At 40.2% G+C, this 20,956-nt stretch overlaps 1 protein-coding gene across 1 annotated transcript; it reads left to right on the top strand.

Annotated features, from left to right (window-relative positions):
* Positions 1-2,461: 2,461 nt before the first annotated feature.
* epdl1 (ependymin-like 1) lies at positions 2,462-7,909 on the top strand (the record flags this gene model as incomplete). The annotated part of the gene is made up of 6 exons (XM_080741640.1): positions 2,462-2,531; positions 3,610-3,644; positions 3,763-3,897; positions 4,381-4,576; positions 5,666-5,753; positions 7,780-7,909. 6 exons carry the CDS (start codon positions 2,462-2,464, stop codon positions 7,907-7,909), a joined length of 654 nt encoding a protein of 217 aa, XP_080597766.1.
* Between the last annotated feature and the right edge of the window lie 13,047 nt (positions 7,910-20,956).

Raw genomic sequence — 20,956 nt, 5'->3', positions numbered from 1 at the left:
GAGTGCGAGGCGTGACACAGGGCAGAAAAAGATATGGGGCGGTGCGGGCCCGCGTGACCGGACTATTGCACTACTGCCGATGATGATGATGTCACGCGCATATCTTCTATTGACAGAGTTCCCCCTGAGGTCTATACTTATAGTTATCTTTATAGTTATAGTTCTCAGTGGGAATGGCACTTTTAGATTGATTCTATGGCAGCAGTTACATATGATGATGACATTTGTCATGTACAGTCAGTACTCTATTTGATGTTGAATGTTGATCTAATTAACCATTTCAGACATTGTTTACTGGCACTTATATGTTGCAATGCGTTGATACGATGGTGGTGGGGTGGGGCTTGTGTTTATAGACTTCAAACTTTATTGTGTATCATTATTTTATGCTTTAACTATTGAAAAATAGCAGATCTACAAGCTCGCAGTGCGGCACCGAGTGCCGCGCTGTGAGCTTGTATATCTGCTATTTTTGAAAAGTTGTGAAAATTAGAATTTTGACCCGATTCTATAAGTGTCTTTTGAATCCTTCTAAGGTTTTTTGAAAAACCTATGTTTCTGTGTCAGCAATCTGGCTGGCCATCGTCAAAGAAAAGGTCCTTTTCAGCTCAGTTAGTCTGTTCTTGAGAGCCTACTATGTCAGTGGTTCTCAAACCTTTTCTTGTGAAGGACCCCCAAAATGATATGTATTTGGCCACGGACCCCCATCTCAAAATATTTAGTTCCAGGGACCACCCAGAAGCAAAATTTGAGTTACAAACGTTCGCTTTGAAAATACATGTATTCAAAGATTTGCACACATTTTCACAACTTTTTCAAAAATAGCAGATCTACAAGCTCGCAGCGCGGCTGTGAGCCTGTATATCTGCTATTTTTCAATGGTTAAAGCATTAAATAATGCTATGCCTAAATGGGTTAAGCAACGACCTAGATTTTAAACCAAAGGGTTTTGACATGAGAAATGTGCTGTTCAGGTATGTTTGAACAATGGGGAACTTTACCGACTCCACTGGTTGGCCTTGAAATTCCAGATGCCAGTTCTAGTCTTGTGCTCTTAGCTCAGCTAGATTCTGCAAATCCCCCGCAGATCACATTACATGACAGTGCATTTAGGGAACCCACAGAGTTCCCTAAAAAATCCAGCACAGGCTTTTGTTCCCTCCTTTCAACACCGCAGCAGATGCTGTAGAATAGATTGGATTCTGTTTACCTTTGATTGGTCATATAAGGCCCTGGTTCTCAGTATTGGCTCCGGGGACCACCAGGGGTCCAAAGTGACACTTACGGGTCTGTAACTCTGAAAGTGTACTAATGGAACTAAATGGTTACGGGTCCATTGGTTCCATTTGTACACTCTCGAGTTAAATTAACACGGGACAGTGGGTTGGGGTCCCACTCCCAGATAACAAATGGTATCGAAACCGGGTCTGCGGCCTAATGCAGTCAGACTAGGGGGTCCTTGAAATTAAAATTGGTTGAGAACCACTGATATATAAAACAAATCATGGAAAATGTATTGCATGAATGTACTAATCATCCATACTGTATAGACCGATGTCAGGCCATTTTGCACTTACGATACGATACGATACGATACGATACGATAGACTTTATTGATCCCACATGGGGAAATTCATAGTTCTCACAGGAGCTCAACAAGTAAGGGAAACACGATACACATACATACACAAGAACAGTATCAACCCCAACACACGCTAAGCACATCACTAAAACGGCTAAAAAGCTAAAAAGCCATCACTTCCCTAGATAAAACACTTAAAATGCTACCAAAAATTCCTTGCCTGCTAATACTTCATGCGGGTACTACGTAAGTGCACAGCAGAGATAAAGTGCACAGCAGAGATAAAAGTGCACGGCAGAATAAAGTGCAAAGCAAATAAAGTGCCCAGCAAAATAAAGTGCACCGCAAATAAAGTGCACAGAAAAAAGACCTAGCAGTTACTCTATGCCAGATGTAATTTCATAAGTTAACAATGTTTCAACCAGCTTTAAAAATGTCCAAGCTGGAAAAAAAAGCTTGGAATTTTTTTAAGCTGGTTTGCATAGAGAATACATTGAATTACCAAGCAAACCATTAGCTTGGCTTTTCGTAGTGTGAATGCAGCATAAGTCTACTTATGTTTTTTGGATTACTATTTCTATGCATTTGATGTATTAATGTTTCCTTTCTTATTGTAAGTCGCTTTGGATTAAGTGCCTAAATTGTAAATCGTAGGTCAAATAGCATATTGTCATTTAAAATCATCGCCTTCTCCATAGTGTCCTTTAACACACCTTTTCTTTTCTGTCAGTATGAAGGGAAAGGGTTTTTTGGCTACTTTAAATACACGGAAGTAGACGTGAAACTGGAGCCTTGTTTACTAGGAAGTGTTCTGACTCTATAATGCCACAGCTGGTGTGTTGTTGTTCATTCCATTGCATGCGTGTGAGAGAAGCAGCCATGAGAATCCTGCTCCTGTTCTTATGCCTGGCGCTGACGGGCTGCATGGCCCAGACACCTCACCGATGCAGTGAGTAAACTAATGGCAGACATGACATGAGTAGCAGCGTTGATTTCGTCGACTAAATCTATGACAATTTTTTTTAGTCGACTACCTTTTTTCATTTAGGCCTAGGCTACTCGGCTTCTACAAAGCCTGGGTGCAGTAACTACGAACAAAACATCGACTGATAAATGGGTTTAAAAGTGTCAACTGGTCAGCCAAATGACATAAAGATTTATAAGAGATTATGACACTGATTGTGTATCTGTTATTGAGGTACTTGTTTATCCTCCAATATCATGAAGGCCAATTTGACCTTTGGGATACACAAATAAGTTGGTGAAACCAAAAAACTTTGTAGGGCAGTACTCATCAGTGTTGACTTTGACAGGAAATTTTGATTTAGTTTTACTCAAATAGTAATAGTAAAATGTAATTTAGTTTTAGTCATATTTTATACTATACTAAATGTATAATGTTTAATGTATTTTGGCAGGCCTTGATGGCGTCGTAATGGCTGATTTTACATTTGGTTGCATGCTGAAAATAGCCGATCGACAAGCTCACAACTCACGTAGTGAGCTTGTAGATCTGAGTGCAACCAAACATAAAATTAATTGTATTTTAGTTCTACTGGATCTCTTCTCCACACTATAGTCCCTCCCTAACAATTTAGTCTAGCTTTTATTTGTTGATGAAATTGTCAGTATATTTAGTTTTAGTCATCATAGCTTAGTTTTTGTTTTGTTTTTATTTTGTTTTCGTCAGTGAAAAAAGGTAGTTGAAAGATTTTCGCCATCGTTTTAGTCGACGAAATCAACACTATATCCTACAGTATATATGGATGTTTAAAATCAGGATGAATTCCCTTTCAGCAGCAGCTGAACAGTCTCATTGTGTCTGGTTTCAGCTGCTCAGCCGCATATGCAGCCAGCTATAAACATGTTAATGTTATACTAACTGCTGTTCTGTTTATTGCTTGTAAATGATAACATTTGTATACTCGTAAAAAAAAAGTGCTGTACAGAACCCCTTGCCAGGTGATGTTGAATTGAGTGAATAATTGTTTTCTTTTGAGTAAAATAAATCATTTTCGTTATCACAGAATCGCCGCCTCTCATGACTGGAAGCCTAACCGTGGTACGTTTTTAAAATTCTTTAGATGTGTTGTTAAACATGCATTAACCTAAAAGATTTTGACTACACAACTCTAACCTCAAAATAAATGTAATTCACATTCGTTGTCTTTCTCACACAGTCCGTCCAAAGTGGGAAGTTCACAGCCTTCGCCAAATACACGTATGATGCTTTGTTCAAGCGTATTCGCCTCAGAGAGATTGGATCTCACGAGAACAAGACATTCCGGGCTGATGTACTTCTACTCTATCAAGAGGTGGGGGGACAATAGTGCCAATCACATGAAAATCAATAAACAGATCAATGACACGTTATTAGGAATCACACCACAGCTCCAGGCAAACCCCGCCAATGGAAGCTTTTGATCGGCTGAACAGGAGCTAGGGAGCGCTCCTTTTGCACCGTGCGGAGCTGCCGGGTGGTCCGACCACCTAAACATAACCTTAACCCTAACTTCAGTAAAACTATGCCTAAACCTATAACCCTAACCCTAACATTAACCCCAGTAAAACTATATGCCTAAACCTAACCCTATTAACCTCAGTAAAACTATGCCTAAACCTAACCCTACCTGCCGACGTAACGCTGGTGAAACGAGCGGCTCCGCCTGGAGCTGTGGTGTGATTCCAAATAACGCATCAATGACATACTGCACATACAGCATATCCAAGCATTCAGGAAATTGTTCCAAATAAATATTTGAAAAAAACAATGTCACCCTATACTGTATGCCTACCAGCGCGTTCTGTATAGGATCGACCACCAGAACCACTCGTGTTGCAAGAGGCGACTGAAGGCAGACTTCCATCCCTTGGCCATCCCGAAGGATGCATCTCTCCTGGGCCAGGCTGTGCTGGGCAGCTCCTCTGGACCCAATCAGGGAGTCCTGGTCAACACCTGGTGGGGGGAACTGAAGAGGAAACGGTGGGGGAAGGGTAAGCTAAAAGCAATGACATCTTTCACACTTCTGTCCTCTTACCAGGCCCGTAGACAGGATTTAGAAAATACTGAGGTCATTTTTGAAGGGGGACCATGCCCATAAGCGGGGGTCTAGATGTCATTTCCAGTATTCTGGTGGATTTTGATACTTTTATCAAACGTGCAGGGCTTGTAGATCATCATGTTTTCCCATGCGCGACACTATCGTACATACAAATGCTTCAAAGTGGTGCACTTTTTTGAAGGGGGACCATGCCCACAAGCGGGGGTCTAGATGTAATTTCCAGTATTATGTGATACTTTTATCAAACGTGGTGAGGGCTTGTAGATCATCATGTTTTCCCATGCGCGACACTATTGTACATACGAAGCAAAACTGGCAATAGTTCCTGTCATAATATCTTTGCTGCACGAATATAGAAAAAACTTTTGGTCTGGAAAAATACATCAAGGTCATGATCTCAATGGTAGCTAGGGCCATGCCAGAAGATTTCTGCTGATGAACAATCCTGTTTAATCTTTATTGTTAGTGTAGAAATGTCATCCATTGTGCATTTCCTCTTTCATGTTCACATGTTTCTTGTTTTGAGCACGGTGCTGCCCCAAGTTCCCCCAGGGAGTTACTGTACTTCTCTCCAGGCACGTGCACACATTATGTGCACACATGAAAGGGGTCTTGAGCCCATGCCCTTTTACCCGTCGATAAAAAGTGCCCTCTCTTTTACTATGGTGAAAGAAGTGCAAATAGCCCCTTTTTCATGCCATATACCTGAAGACAGCATTCAAGAGAATTGTCCAAACTCTCCTGAACTTGAATGCAGCATCTTATGTTGAAAGAATTGCCCTCTATATATAAATCCATGCCGTTACACCACATCTCCAGTATTCACTTGATTATGCTTAGTTTAGTGTGGTATCAAGCACTGAAAATAGCCGACCTCCAAGCTCACAACGCGTTGCGCTGCGACACTTGTGAGCTTGGAGGTCTGCTATTTTCATTATTTTCACCAAAGGCCCTTTTAGAAATGTCAGCCCCTGCCTCTCTAACATTCTCTGCACGTCCCTGACTTCTCTCTCTGCTACAGCTAAATACATGAGCACTGTCACCGAGTTTGGATGTGTCCCCATCAGCACTCTGTTCCACACCGACAAACATGGATGGATGGTGACCAGGTCAGTTGTTTCTCAAAAAAGTGGGTGCCGTGGCACCCTGGGGTGCCACATGACACAAGTCCAGGGCTGCGTCAGAATACTTTGATAATATTTAGAATGTATCAATATCACTTCAGTTTTACCTCTTCTATAGTTATTAAAACAGAACTGAGTTACACTGTACTTGGAGTTCCAAGTCTCTTTGCCAAAAATAGTTGATCTTCAAACTCACAATAGATCAGCTATTTTTGGTGAATGTTCTCTCCAGAATAGAGATGCTGGGGTTCAAGTGTTTAAGATTATGACGTTATTATCGACCTGTCCTATGGAAACGGATATTCTCCTTGTGACATACTATAATTATGTTAGTAGCCTCGCGTAGCCAGGCTTACTCATCTGCGAAGAGAAAAGCCTGGTGACAATATCAGGCAGAGACCGTTCAACTTCCGCCGTGAGAATTTCACCGGAAGACTGCAAAGCATGGTGTAAAGTCCGTTAAACGCAGCACTTCCGCCACTTCCGCTAGAACCAACCAGAAGTTATATTGTGGCCAGGGTGATATGTTAGGGGGGAAAGATTTACATGTTTGTGTATCATCGTAACATGACAATGTAAGGTGCTAAAATGTACCAAAGTAATTCAGGGGTGCCATCAATGAAAACGTTATTTACCGGGGTGCCCTGAGCATAAAATAAATTGAGAACCACTGGCCTAAACTCCGGGTCTGTTCATATGACAGGAAATAAGGCTTGCCCAAATACTTTTTTCAGTCAAGGCCACTCCACTGTTGAAAATGTATATATTTTCTAGACTAATGTCCTAGCCCTGTCCTCTTAACTGGAAAAGTACAATGTTTCAGGGCACATTTATGCTTCTTTGTTTTGTGTTTGGGGTCATGCCCTCTGTATTAGCCTGTTAACAGTTTGTCACCTAATGTACACTGTTAAGAGTGAGTGAGGAACAGGACCCAAATGCTAGGCAGCAAAGGTTCAACTTAAGTTATTTATTTGAATAACAAAAGTGTCATACAAAACATAGGCAAGTGTAAAACACCAACTCTCATGACAAACTGGTAAAGGGCCAATACTGAGGGGATAGCCACCAAACACTACATAGGACAACAAACTGTCAAAGAGATGAAAAATACACAGGGGGGTATAAATAGACTAGGACTAACTAGACACAGCAGAACTCAACTGACAATCAACACTGGGATAGGCTGGGAGACTACGAGGACACAGGTGGAGCCACAGTTAACTAATGAAAACAGGAACTACACAATGTTAAGCACAACTCAACATCTATATATGACTAAAACAGAACACAATTAGGCCTAAATCAATGTCCAAAAAATAATAAACAGTCAAAGTCCATGCACCGAGGAGCGGAATGTGACAGTAGGCTACACACCGTGTCGCTCGACCAAAATCAGATGTTTTCTTTGAGCCACGTCGACATACATGCGACTAATTAGAAATTAAAGAGAAGAATGGATCCGCACACTGTCCTAAAACTCCCCAAATCATTGTATTAACCAGTGGTATAAAAACAACGTTTCGGCTTCTCCGGCCTTCGTCAGGTGTATACTGACTATCTCAGTATACTGTCTCAGTATACACCTGACCGAAGGGACAGACAGAGGGCTCAAATCGTCGGAAAGGTCCGGTTCAACTACAACATGACGTCACTTGCATCTTCTGAAAAGCATTACCCAGAATTAGAGTTCGGAAAGCTGCATGTCGGAGAGTCGGAACTCTCAGACGAAAGGTTGTGGTCGTCGGAGACAGGACAGGCCTTTAAGTTAAGGCATAAGAGTTGGTACTTAAGACAATCAATATAGCCCAGTGTGCGGATCATTCTTCTCTTCAGTCTTCAATATTTGATCCAGCACCCGTTGCAATAGTGTGGATGTGCGTGTATCTCCCGACCGCTACTAATTAGAAATTACCCTTCAAATGCTCTGTTTTTCTGATTTCAGTCTGGGAGTTTGCCCTGATTGTTGTGTAACGATATCTTGTTTCAATTCGTTTTTTTCTGCCACCACCAGTTTCTTCAACAATGTCCGGGGGATCATGGATCCTCAGATGTTGATCCCTCCACCATTCTGTAAGGACGCTCAGCTTCAAGAAGACGACGGAGAAGAACCTGACGACTTTTATAGCCTGTTTTCTGAGTAAAGAGGTTCTTGCACACTGGGGGCTTTGTTATTTATGGCATCAGTACTGTATCTCCACACTGAACCTGACTATTATGCAGTGATACAACTATGCAATTCTTTGTTAAACTGCAATACTCATTGACTGCCAAGGCCCGAGTTTCCCGACAGTACCCCCAGACTGCCATGGCCCGAGTTTCCCGAGTTTTCCCGTTTAAAAAAAATAAAAAATAATACAAAAATGCCTAAAATGTATTAGGCATGATCGCAATCGCGAAATGGCATGTTTAGCCCCATAACGAACACATCTTTCAAAATGGCAGCCATCTTTGTTTACATTTGAAGACTTTGAAGGCTTCTATCCCATGAATGCCTGAACAGATTTCCAAGCGGATTCTTTTGTTTGAAAGCTGTGAAAAAGTACTACACATGTGGTGCGTGATCTAGGCATGGGCGTGCACGATCCGTGCACTAAAAATTGATCCGTGCACTAGAAATTTAGGAACGTGGCATCCTGGTACTTGGCAGCCATTTTGAAAAGGCAGCGAATGAGTTAAGAACCTGTATGAACCTGTTTTGATGCAAAATGGAGGCTAAAGACCTTATAATGCAAATGAAGATGATTCCTGTTACATTTACTGTCTTGTTTAATTAATATCTTATTATTATCAGACAGTCTATTATAACAATGCGTTAAAAGTATATTCAGTGATTGTATTTCATTCAAATAAAAATATAATTGGTACATTTTCCATTCATTCTCCTCACTAGAATGTGTGTTGACCATATAAGGACTTCCACCATGGCCTGTGTTGCCAGCATAGCTAGATTCGTTTTTCAGAGGTGGCCAGCCAGTCCTCGACCAATCAGGGTAGAGTATGGCCGTAGTTACAGTATGTTATGATGTTTAGTTATGATGGTCAAAATAAAAGTTTTGAGAACCACAGTCGCTCTGAATTAAGAACGTCTGCTAAATGCCTAGATTGTAAACTACTGAACTCATAAAATGCCACAGTCTCGTAGGTATCATACATATCCTGAAGCTGGAGACGTAGGCCGACCGATATTCAGTGATTGGGTCTAATGATGAACATTATAATGGTGTAAAAAATCTATAAAAAACTAAACATTTCCACGCTGTAAGGCCAGTAAGGGACAAGATGACCCCCGGCCAATTTTATTATCACTGAATACACCTTTAATTGGGGATTTTGTGCCAAGATGATCAGTAATGGTAGCCTATAGTGTATTCTTTCTACTGTTATTGTGATCTTGCTCTGTAAATGGCATAGAGTGGCATCATGTTTTGGGAAGGCATTTGTGTTGATTTTACAGTATGCCCATACATGGAGATCTCTGTCTGTAGAACCAGCTGTCAGTGTGGTATGTGGCCTTCATATTATGGGCATTCCCATATGAAGTCCTGTTAGATATGGGCTTAATATTGATGACATCAGGGAACTCCATATATGGGCATAAAAGGGATTCTGTTAGTGTGACATCACAGTGAAGCCAGAGCATGCTGTCAGAGCGGCAAACCCATTCTGTTAAGAGTGGTTCCCCTGACATCACAGTGATGTCCCAAGGGGGGAAATCAGTTGCCCGGAGGCAGCACAGCAGTTTTTGCCAAGGATAACACCAAGGATTTATCAAGGATAACATGATGGAAAGTTAACTCACCAATAAAAATGTATTTCTGTATAAAAACGTTATTTCAAAATGTGTCACCATAACTTACAGTGGTTTACAGTGGTTCATATATGAGTGAAGCAAACAAAGTACCTAGATTTCCTGTACACATGCCGCTTCTCCAAAATACATTGGATTTCATAGCAGTTCATTGGAACAACTTGTAAAAAGGGAGGGCGGAAGTGCGGAATGCATATTATGCTGCCACTCAAGCGTGTCTTTTCTGGGACTTGTCAAGATCTAGGGTGCGTTCAAATAAACAAACAACCAGAGGGCACGCCAGTGTGCTGCTCATATTCCTATATCCGAACGCACCGCATGTGTTGATCCAAGTTATGTTTCTACAGCAAATAAACAATGCAGAAAATTGTTATTGTTGTTTACTGAAATTGACCTATAAGACTCAACAGACCTTTTACTGCAGCCACATTGACATGAGTAGGGTTATATCCTGTAAGTGTTACTCTCTACATACGGTCATATGAAAACAATAATATTACTTGTAAGACGCCTCAGGGCGACATGCGACCTAGGGCGATGGCCATCTGGCCAGTGATGTATATCGGACCAGTTACCCATATATGGAGACCCCTGGTAGTACCCATATATGGAGATCCATGTACTGTATATGGATATGCTGTGAGAGCCCAAACATGCCTACTTGGTTATTTATTATGTGAAAGTCCTATGATGTCTATGACATCTGACATCAGGCATTTGTGTTGATTTTACAGTATGCCCACACATGGAGATCTCTGTCTGTAGAACCAGCCGTCAGTGTGGTATGTGGCCTTCATATATGGGCATTCCCATAAGAAGTCCTTGGTGATGGTCTTAACTCTTTGAGTGCCCCCTTTTTCACCACTAGAGGGCCCCAATGACCAGAGAATTCTACTTAGACAGTGCTGGTATATGCACAAGCCCTGCAGCCATGACATGCCTGAACACTTTCCTTTGTGCATGTACAGGAAGAGGATGAAGTTAGCTTGAAGTTAGCTATTGGCTACCAAGCATTTTAGAAGATCTATTTTCTGCAATTTAGCCTCGATTAAACCTTGCACACCTCATGCATGGGAAAAAAACAGAGAAGAATGAGCTCTAAAAAATCCAATGCAATCCTGGATTGCATTGGAGTGGATTTGTGCAGTTTGTTCACAGCTTTCAAACAAAAAAATCCGATTGGAAATCCGTTCAGGCATTCTTGAGATAATAGCCATTATGTTTTACATGTTATGTAAACAAAAATGGCTGCCCTGTATGTTAGATGGGGTTGTATGGGGGTGGAACATGCAAAATCGCGATTGAAATCATGTTCACCAGATTTGATGGGGTCCAAAAAAAAAAAATTCAAATTTTTTTTTTTCAAAATCTTTTTTTTTTTTTTTTTTTTTTTTTAAAGCCGAACTAGTTCGGGATCGGCACTCTGCGATACGCTAATAAAGCCGAACTAGTTCGGGATTGGCACTCAATGAGTTAATATTGATGACATCAGGGAACTCCATATATGGGCATAAAAGGGATTCTGTTAGTGTGACATCACAGTGAAGCCAGAGCATGCTGTCAGAGCGGCAAACCCATTCTGTTAAGAGTGGTTCCCCTGACATCACAGTGATGTCAGAGCATGAAGTGACAAACCCATAGAACCACAGTGTCAGGCGTGACAGACAGACAGAGATACATACAGACAAGCTGTGACCGTTCATATACTAAACTGCGACCTAGGGTCGCAATTACTACCATGAATGTACCTGTATGTAATCTTTGATCTACACAGGCAGGCACAGTTTGACAGAGACCAATCTGCCTAGCCATCGTCAGGGAAAAGTTTGTCGCTCTTGGAATGCAGAAGTCTAATCGAGAGACTAGAAAGAGACAGACAGATCATCAAATTTCCTCATACCAGGTTTGTCTTGTTCCACTGTCAAATTCAAATATTCTAAATGTTTGGTGTGTGTGTGTGTGTGTGTGTGTGTGTGTGTGTGTGTGTGTGTGCTTGTGCGTGCGTGCGTGCGTGCGTGCGTGCGTGCGTGCGTGCGTGCGCGCGGGGTGTGTGTGCGTGTGTGTGTGCGTGTGTATAAAACACGATAGTGGATCTTACATTCCCACAGTAAGTCATGAGTGTGTCTTCAGTAGCAGTGGTGTTGCTGTTGCTCTGTGGAGCCCAGCATGCAGGAGCCCAACAGAACAACTTTTATGGAACGGTCATGACCTATTATCCAAAGGACAGGTACGCAAATGGAACTATGACGGTAGGTGCAGTTCAAGATTACATTAATTAAAAAAGAATGAAAACTGGAATAAGAAACTTAAGAATTAAGAACAAACCAACTGAAACTGTATTATGTGTTGTAAAATCTGTGCCAGTTTCAAGCCCTGTTGAAGCCCCGTGCCTCAAAGCTTCACTAATAGTGAAAATAGCTGATCTCACAATCTCACAACGCCTCAGATCGAGATAAGTCGTGAGATTTTAGATGTTTTTCACAATTTTTCTGAACGTTTTGAATCTCGGCCCTTTACCAATTATATACAAATAAAACTAAACTAGCCTATAATAAATCAAACTAAAACTAAAACTAAGCCTTTTCTAAAAAATAACAACTATTCTAAATCTCAAAAGAATCAAAAAGAAAACAAAATGTGCAAAACTATAATAATCTTGGAACATGGTGTCCGTTTCAAATTACATTGATTAATTAATTTAATTTGCAATTCCCAAACTAAATCCATATTCTGTATTAATCTAATGTACTCTACTAATCTCTCCATCTTGTACCAGTTCCATGATTTGAGGTTCATGTTCTATTAACTAACTAATTCGCTCTTCATTACAGTTTTTAACTTCTTCTCACTGACTGAACCATGTCTATCTTTTTAATTAACTGTTTATTTTTATTTTTGTATTATTATAATAATAATTGCCAGTATGACGCCCTAAGGGCGAAAAGCAGGACAGAATTCGCACAGGACAGAATTCATTTGCAAGTGTGATTCGAGTTGCGATTGGTTAAGTTGGACAAAATATTTTCCCAAATATGGATATGACTGACGTCTGACATCATAGATGTCCTATGTTATAGACCACATGAGACTCAAACAATATGTGGGCATTCCAAGCTATGGGCTTAATATTGATGACATCAGGGATATATGGGCAGGTCGCAATTATTATCATCATGATCATTACAATAATCATTATTACTCATATAAGGACAACTTTAGTTTTTTACAACAAGGGTTAATATTTTAGATTGTAATTAAAGAATATAAAATATGAGTGTTAAAATGATTTCATTTCATTTACTTCTTTCTATTGTTTTAGACATTTTTTATTTCAGTAGTTGGGGGCATGCGTACAAGTGGCTAATATGTCATTTTACACAGAATAAGCCCATTCCCAAGATACAACGCAACCTTTCATGGTTGGATATGACGTATGGGGGCTAGAAGTGTTACTGTAAATAAAGAAACTGCTGGCTTATTGTGTCTAAAAAGACATATTTAGCCACTTGTACGCATGCCCCCATGCGTACGCATGCCCCACATTTTAGCATGGTAAACGCGATAAAACAATAGAACGAAGCAAATGAAAACATTTTAAAACTCACTTTTTCTTTTTTCTAATTACAATCTAAAATATGAACCCTTGTGGTAAAAAAACAAAGTTGTCCTTTAAATTAATTTACAAGCTTCTGTCCGTATCCACTTATACTGTAAACAGAAACAGGATCGTCATGTAATGTATAACTTCTATGTTGTTACTGTATCTCATAATTACAGGTGGTTCTGCGCTACAAGACAGCCTTCACATCATGCACAGATTCAGACACATGGCAGTGTTATTTACCTACTGCTGGGGTCTGTGGCAGTGAGACCCTACTGGAGGTGAACACGGTGCAGAGCACCACAGAGTGGTGTCAACGAGAAGGAATCATGACTCGGCTGGTTCAAAGCAACGATTACTTCTTCATGGTGTGAGTGAAGGGAGATGCACTATGGCACAACAAAAGCAATTACGCTTTAAATACCATTTTCATGTTTTACACAGCAAGTTATTTAATTGGTATTTAATTCTAACGCCTACCATGACTCTAAACCAAGAAGCTAAACAAGAGGAGCTGGTCAAGTGGTTAATTGAAAGATCACAGGTTCAATCCCTGAAACAAATACAGTAGTGTGCCCCTAACATAATAATCTCATCTCCCACAGGTTAGTAGGTAGTAACTGGATAAGTAACACAAATAACATTGGGAGCTGGTTTGCTGCAACGACCGTCAACCTCAGGACCAGATCTGACACTGGGAAAGCCAACAGGCCTCCTCAGACCACCATCATACCTTCACTACGGTAACACAACGCACTTCTCTTTTGTTTTTATGCTCATTACTAAACATTAACATAATACTAATATACCCTAAATATCATTATTTATTTAGTTATTTTTTTTATTACATTTTACATCTCAGTTTGAATCTTTCATTTAGGCCTAGAATTATTGAATACTTAACCAGTGAAAAATAGCAGATATAAAAGCTCACAGCGTGGCACAGAGTGCAAATCTATGAATATATGTATTTTCAAAGCGAACGTTTGTAACTCAAATTTTGCTTCGGGGGGGGGGGGGGGGGGGGGTCCCTGGAACTAAATATTTTGAGATGCGCGTCCGTGGCCAAATACATATCATTTTGGGGGTCCTTCACATGAAAAGGTTTGAGAACCACTGACATAGTAGTCTCTCAAGAACAGACTAACTGAGCTCCAGTTAAGTGAAAAGGACCTTTTCTTTGACGATGGCCAGCCAGATTGCTGACATAGAAACATGGGTTTTTCAAAAAACATTAGAAGGATTCAAAATTCTAGTTTTCACAATTTTTCAATAGTTAAAGCATAAAATAATGATACACAATAATGTGTACCCGTTCTAAATGGGTTAAGCTGAACAGCAGAGTGAAAGGAAAACTAGAGAGTAGACACATCCTCAAGCTACTTCATAGATTAGAATAAAAACTATCACACAAATGTGTCATATTTGTTTGGTTTTACTGGGAGATGAGATCACACATGATGGTTTTATGGGACATTTAATGGTGTAAGTCCTGCATTCAAATAAAACTAATTCATTTAATATCTCAACTAAAAAATTATCTGAGTTCACAAAGTCAATCACTAACTCAATGTCAACAGACAAACTCTGTTGGTGCTCTTTATGTTCTTTTATATTTAGATACTAATAGGCCTATTTAAACTGTACTAACTGGAAAAGCACAATGTAAATTCTGTTTAGGGTGAATATTTCCTTTAACATACTCAAATATAATTATATATTTATAATACTATTATAATACTACTAGTACTATGTACTTCTACTAATGAAGAAGTGGAAAAGAAACAAATGATATAATCTCATTCTCTCTCGTTCTGTTTTTCCTTCCATCTCTCTTTGTCTCTCAGAGTTCCTTCTAACTGTGAGAGAAACTTCAACCTGTTAAAATTTGACCCAGATGGAGACCAGATTATATGTGATGTTGATGATGGTGCTAATATTACTTCTTTTCTCTTTGTGTCAACCGTGAGTTGAATGCTTTTATTTTGTAAATAAGAACATAGATCACATCATACTGATGCTAATACACATTTTATTAATTTAATGAATGCTATTGCTAACACACATTTAATTTTTTTAACTAATATAATCATGATTACTGCTATCAGTGCTATGATTAGACTGTATTGTTTTTTATATAGCCTAATGCCTCATTCACACTACAGATATATAGTTGAACGTTTAGCTTGGTAATTCAATGTAATCTCAATGGAAACCAGCTTTAAAGCTTTCAAAGCTTTGTTCTCAGCATCTCCTGCATCTTTAAAGCTGGTTTCCATTGAGATTACATTGAATTACCAAGCAAAACGTTCAACTATATATCTGTAGTGTGAATGAGGCATTAGTCACGTGACTTCTTAGAAATGTGACCCATTGTTTGTTTGTGGTTTGTTTCTTTACTCTTCCTGTCCTGTGTTCCTTCTCTCTTCTTTCAGAATTGCACCGTGTCATTCTCTGCCACCGACAGCAGTAATGAGGGTCTCTACGTTGTAGAGTTGACAATGAATGACTATCCCAACCAGAATATCTACCTCACTAACACTGGAGATTATCAGATCCTTTACTATAACACTACCACAAGGGCGATCAGCTCTGTATCTCTGCAATTTGTTGTCAAAGGTACACACCAAAACCCTCGTTCATCTAAAAATGGTCCCTCGCAGGTGTATTTTCTTAGGGGTTCCTGGCAAGTCAATCAGTTAATGTGCTAATACATTAAATAGATATTATAATCAAATCATATTGAAACGTAAAGCCATTAAAATGCTTATATGTCCCCTTTGTGTTCAGTGCAAGGAGCAGTACCCAGCTGTACAGAGGGACAGTATCTACCCGGGTTCCTGCCTCCCACCCCGGCTAACAGAGCACAGCTCTACACCCCTGTTGGTCACACACTGGAAATCACCATCAACGCACAGGCAACAAACTCCACGTGAGTAAAAGACAACAAGACTGAGGCCTCTAGTTTGAGGACAGTAAACTGGAGCTCTCTGTCTATAACTACACAGCAGTGAGCACAGTGTTTTCAATTCCACTCAAAGTCAAAGATCTGTATCTGTGGGTGTGCATGGTGTTCCTGACGCGGATGTCAACGATATTCCGCTGACAACATGCAAGTTTGACAGGCAATGACAGGAGATATTAGACAGACAGACCTGGGAATTCATTTAGTCATTAACTGTCACCATATAACCCTGGATCGGTTGCTGTAGCAATTTGTGCAGGAAGCAGTCAGCCGTAACCTGATGTAAATAAACCCGTAAATAAATAACCCTGTAAATAATCAAGTGTTCAAAGGTACAGATCACAAGGTATATGATATAAATGCATTGCTATTTTTATAACATTTACAACAAAATGTAAAAGAAAAAGAAAAGAAAAGAAAAGAATAAAGCAGAAATGTTTAGAAATGTTCAAAACGTAAAACCTTTTGAAAATAGCATCACGTTGTGATGTTCTATTTCGCAAGAGTCCCTTAGATACAAACTAATGTACTTAATGTCCACCACTGGCTGTACTTCCAGAGAATTCCTGAATGAGGAACGTTCATTCATTCTTAATGTATATCATACTGTATGGCCATTTGGGTCAGGGTACTAACGTATAATTACTTCGTTTTTCTCTCCAAATAAGAGAACATTTTGAAAACGGACCCATGGTCCATGTTTTGAAAATAGAGAAAACAGGCCCAACATCACAACAATCAAGCAGAACAAAGTTGAAAAACAGATTTTTTGTTTTGTTTTCTTTTTTCATTTGGTGTGACTTTTTTCTCACTTTTAATTTTGGAGAGAAAATAATATATATACATTAGTACCCTGTCGGGTCAGGGTCAGGATACTAACGTGTTGTCTATTGGTGTACTATGTCTAAAGGGTTTCTGCACATCTGATATACCAAATGAAGTGATTTAGTTCTTCTGAAGGTCTGGAGATGAAAATCAAGATGTTTGAACCATGTTCTCTTCTCTGGCGGTGTTGTAGGGTCTCTGAGCTGTTGTTCAGTGGACCCCACAACATGATCCTGACTGGATCAGCACAGGGACAGTTCATCCTGAGATGGACGCCATCACAGTCAGAGGATGGAGAACATCACCCTGTCTGCTTTGTTGCTCAGACCAACGGGTCAGCATCCATTTAAATGATCTGTCTATATAACCTTTTCGAGTGTATTGTATTTGAGCATTGTGTCAGAGTACTAATATTACAGAAAGTCAGAAAGTCAATAACCTTTTTTCATTTTCATATTTTTATGTATGACTGCGATAAAACATCGCTTTTGTATTTATTATTGTTTTATCCCAAACATAATCCCAGAATTAGCATAAAGGTAATGTTTATTAAACTTTTTGTTTTCTCAGTGCGGCCACATATCAGTCGGAGCTTCGCTGTGTCATTGTCAGTATCTCAAATGGTGGGTGAAACTACACCTACTACTCAAGGGATAACATGTCAGTGCGCTGGTCATGGTTGAAAAATCACACTCGTGTGAACTGAGCGGTGGTGTGTGTGTGTGTGTGTGTGTGTGTGTGTGTGTGTGTGTGTGTGTGTGTGTGTGTGTGTGTGTGTGTGCAACAGCGCCCCTCCCTTAACATGTGTGGTCAGAAAAGGTTACTGCAGGCTACAGACAGACACGGAGACACGGAGACAGACAGACCCACACACACGGCCACGTATAGGAGCGTTGTGACCACCGCTCAAAAATAACCCCTGACAGGATGGTTAAACACTGAGACGAAGTAGAGGTGTTTAATCATCGTGAAGGGTTTATTTCGAAACAACACCAACGCACTGACAATTATCCCGCTTATTACACAACGCCTTAATAAATAAATACATACATTGACCAAAAGTAACAAAACTAAGTATTTCCTTGCTTACGGTAATGAAAGTGTTGCGCTGGCCATCTGCCCAGCGCAACACGGTCGCCTAGGAAATCAAGGAAGTGTTTATCAAATAGAATCCTTTTTTCGGTTACTGCGTCGTCGATTTCTATCTTCAAATGTTTTTAAAAACATTCGTGAGAGCAACGTTTAGTTCAACCAAGCCATGTGATAATGCACCATGCAGTATTTCACATTCTGTCAGTGATGAAGTGGTTTGACGAGGTTCTTATTAAATGAGTCATCTTTATGTTCTCCACCTGCAGCACCTGCAACCACCACATCATCTGCTACTACAACCACACCACATCCTATTATTGAAACTACAACACCACCTACTATTACAACCACCACATCATCTGCCACAACAACCACACCACCTCCTACCACTGAAACTACAACACCACCTACTATTACAACCACCACATCATCTGCTACTACAACCACACCACGTCCTATTATTGAAACTACAACACCACCTACTATTACAACCACCACATCATCTGCTACTACAACCACACCAACTCCTACCACTGAAACTATAACACCACCTAATATGCCAACCACCACATCATCTGCTACAACAACCACACCACCTACAACCACTGAAACTACAACACCACCTAATATGCCAACCACCACATCATCTGCTACTACAAATACACCACCGCCTCCTACTACTGAAACTACAACACCACCTATTACAACCACCACATCATCTGCTACTACATCCACACCACCTACAACCACTGAAACTACAACACCACCTAATATGCCAACCACCACATCATCTGCTACTACAAATACACCACCACCTCCTGAAACTACAACACCACCTATTACAACCACCACATCATCTGCTACTACATCCACACCACCTACAACCACTGAAACTACAACACCACCTAATATGCCAACCACCACATCATCTGCTACTACAACCATACTGACACCACCTCCTACTGAAACTACTACTTCTAGTAGCACTAAACCAACCACACCACCACCTACTACCACTACTACTTCTAGTAGCGCTAAACCAACTACAGCTGTGACACCTTCATCTGAAGCAACAGTCACAATCATTCTGCCCACATCAGAAGTCTCAATTAGCTACACCCCTGGGTCTCGTAAGTGTGATGAAATTATGATTTATATATTTTATTTATCACTGTCATCTTATAACTGTGGAAGTTATCACTACCATTTTAAATGTAACTTAAGGCCTCTCCATACTTCGACCGAAATGTTCGGTGAGTTGTGTTTTCCGACGTGCAAATTTCCGAACTCTCGTTCGGTCCAATGCTTTTCAGAAGTCCCGAGGGATATAATTTTATGGTAGAAAAGGACCTTTTTTTTACCGAAAGCGGCGGTTTCGGTCAAAGTATGGAGAGGCCTTTACAGTCTCATGTGGTTTTAAATGAATCCATTGATGAGTTTTAAATGAGTCCATTGTGTGTAACCATGGATATCTGAACAAGTAAAGACAGTTTTAACTGGTGGTGAACTCTGGTAGAACCTTGGGTTGTATACTGTAGGTCAGTGGTTCTAAAAAAAAAGAAGAAACAATCTACACAGGTTCTACTCAGAAAAACATCACACTGTTTACTGTCACTATTCTTAAGCTGGGGTATTTGACCTGTAGGTAGCACCAGCAGCCTGAAAATGAGAATCTCCTCAAAGACTCCTTTGACCAAAGAAAACATCAGGACAATAGTGCTGCCAAAGGTAAAAAATAACATTTTGTATCTGCAGTGAGTGGTGCTATTTATGAGTTAATTTCATTAAAGGGCCAGTTCACCTCTGGGAAAACCAGGTCTTATTTTATTGTTGTTTGGGACAAGATCAACACAAAGTTATTTTTTGTGTTCAATCTGTGTTTTGAGATATTTTAGTATTTCAGCATGAATGATGATGCATTTTGCATTATATGATGCAAAATGCATCATTCAATAAGATCTGGTTATATGAGATACTTTAATGGTTTCCTGTGGAAATAAGCTTAGTCTTTTCTAGGATCTCCTTTTAGTAGACCTTGTACCAGTGAACTGTACCGTCATGAAACTGTACCTTTTCCTATGCAAACTTCTAATAAAGTCTTCAATCAATCAATCAGTTGTCCCAGAGGTGAACTGGCCCTTTAAGCGTCCCAAGAAGCTTGGCCAATGTGATCCTGGGCGCACAACAAACTTTAAGCGCATTGTGCCAAGATGTAGGCCATGCTTCAGAGCCCAGACAACAAACTTTGAGGGGGCTGTGTTTTTGATCTGTACATGGACCAGGCTTTCCAAGATAAGTACCAACCATTACTTGGAATCATAACAGACCGTCAGTGATAATGAAATAGGCCTATGCATGTTGAGGAAGTCTTCTGACAAAAGAAACATGGTTTTGCCTGCGGTGTGTCTTATCTGAATAAAAGTACCTAAAGGGCACTTCCGTGAGTGCTGGCGTTCTTCTGTTACTTGTAACTGAGTTGTGCTTGCATTCTTTCAAGAGCATTCTTTCTAGTTTGTGAGTGTGAGAGAGAACATGCAAGTATATGTTATACAGTGCATACTATATAGAGAGAATGTGTGAGCATTATACAATTTTCCAGAAATAATGTTGGCTCTTCTGATTGTACCTCAGCCAAACGACCTCAAAAACGACAATAACGTTGTTGTGATGTGACTCTCATGCAACCTCCCAACCCATAGTTTTCTATCTATTTATTTTGTTGGGTGCTTGCATACATGGGCACCTGCCCTGCCCTTTAGCCTCTTTTTAGCCCTTTTGTGAGGTTTGAGCACCTGCCCACTCAGTGCTCTCTGCACAGCCCTGGACATCCACTTTCACTGAGAGCTCCAAACAATACTACAATGTGTTGAATCTACAGTATTGTGAAATAATAAAAC

This window comes from Nannobrachium achirus (genome assembly GCF_963921795.1).
Source record: "Nannobrachium achirus genome assembly, chromosome: 14".
In the NCBI taxonomy this organism is placed as follows: domain Eukaryota; kingdom Metazoa; phylum Chordata; class Actinopteri; order Myctophiformes; family Myctophidae; genus Nannobrachium; species Nannobrachium achirus.
This window is presented reverse-complemented; position numbering and strand designations above follow the sequence as displayed.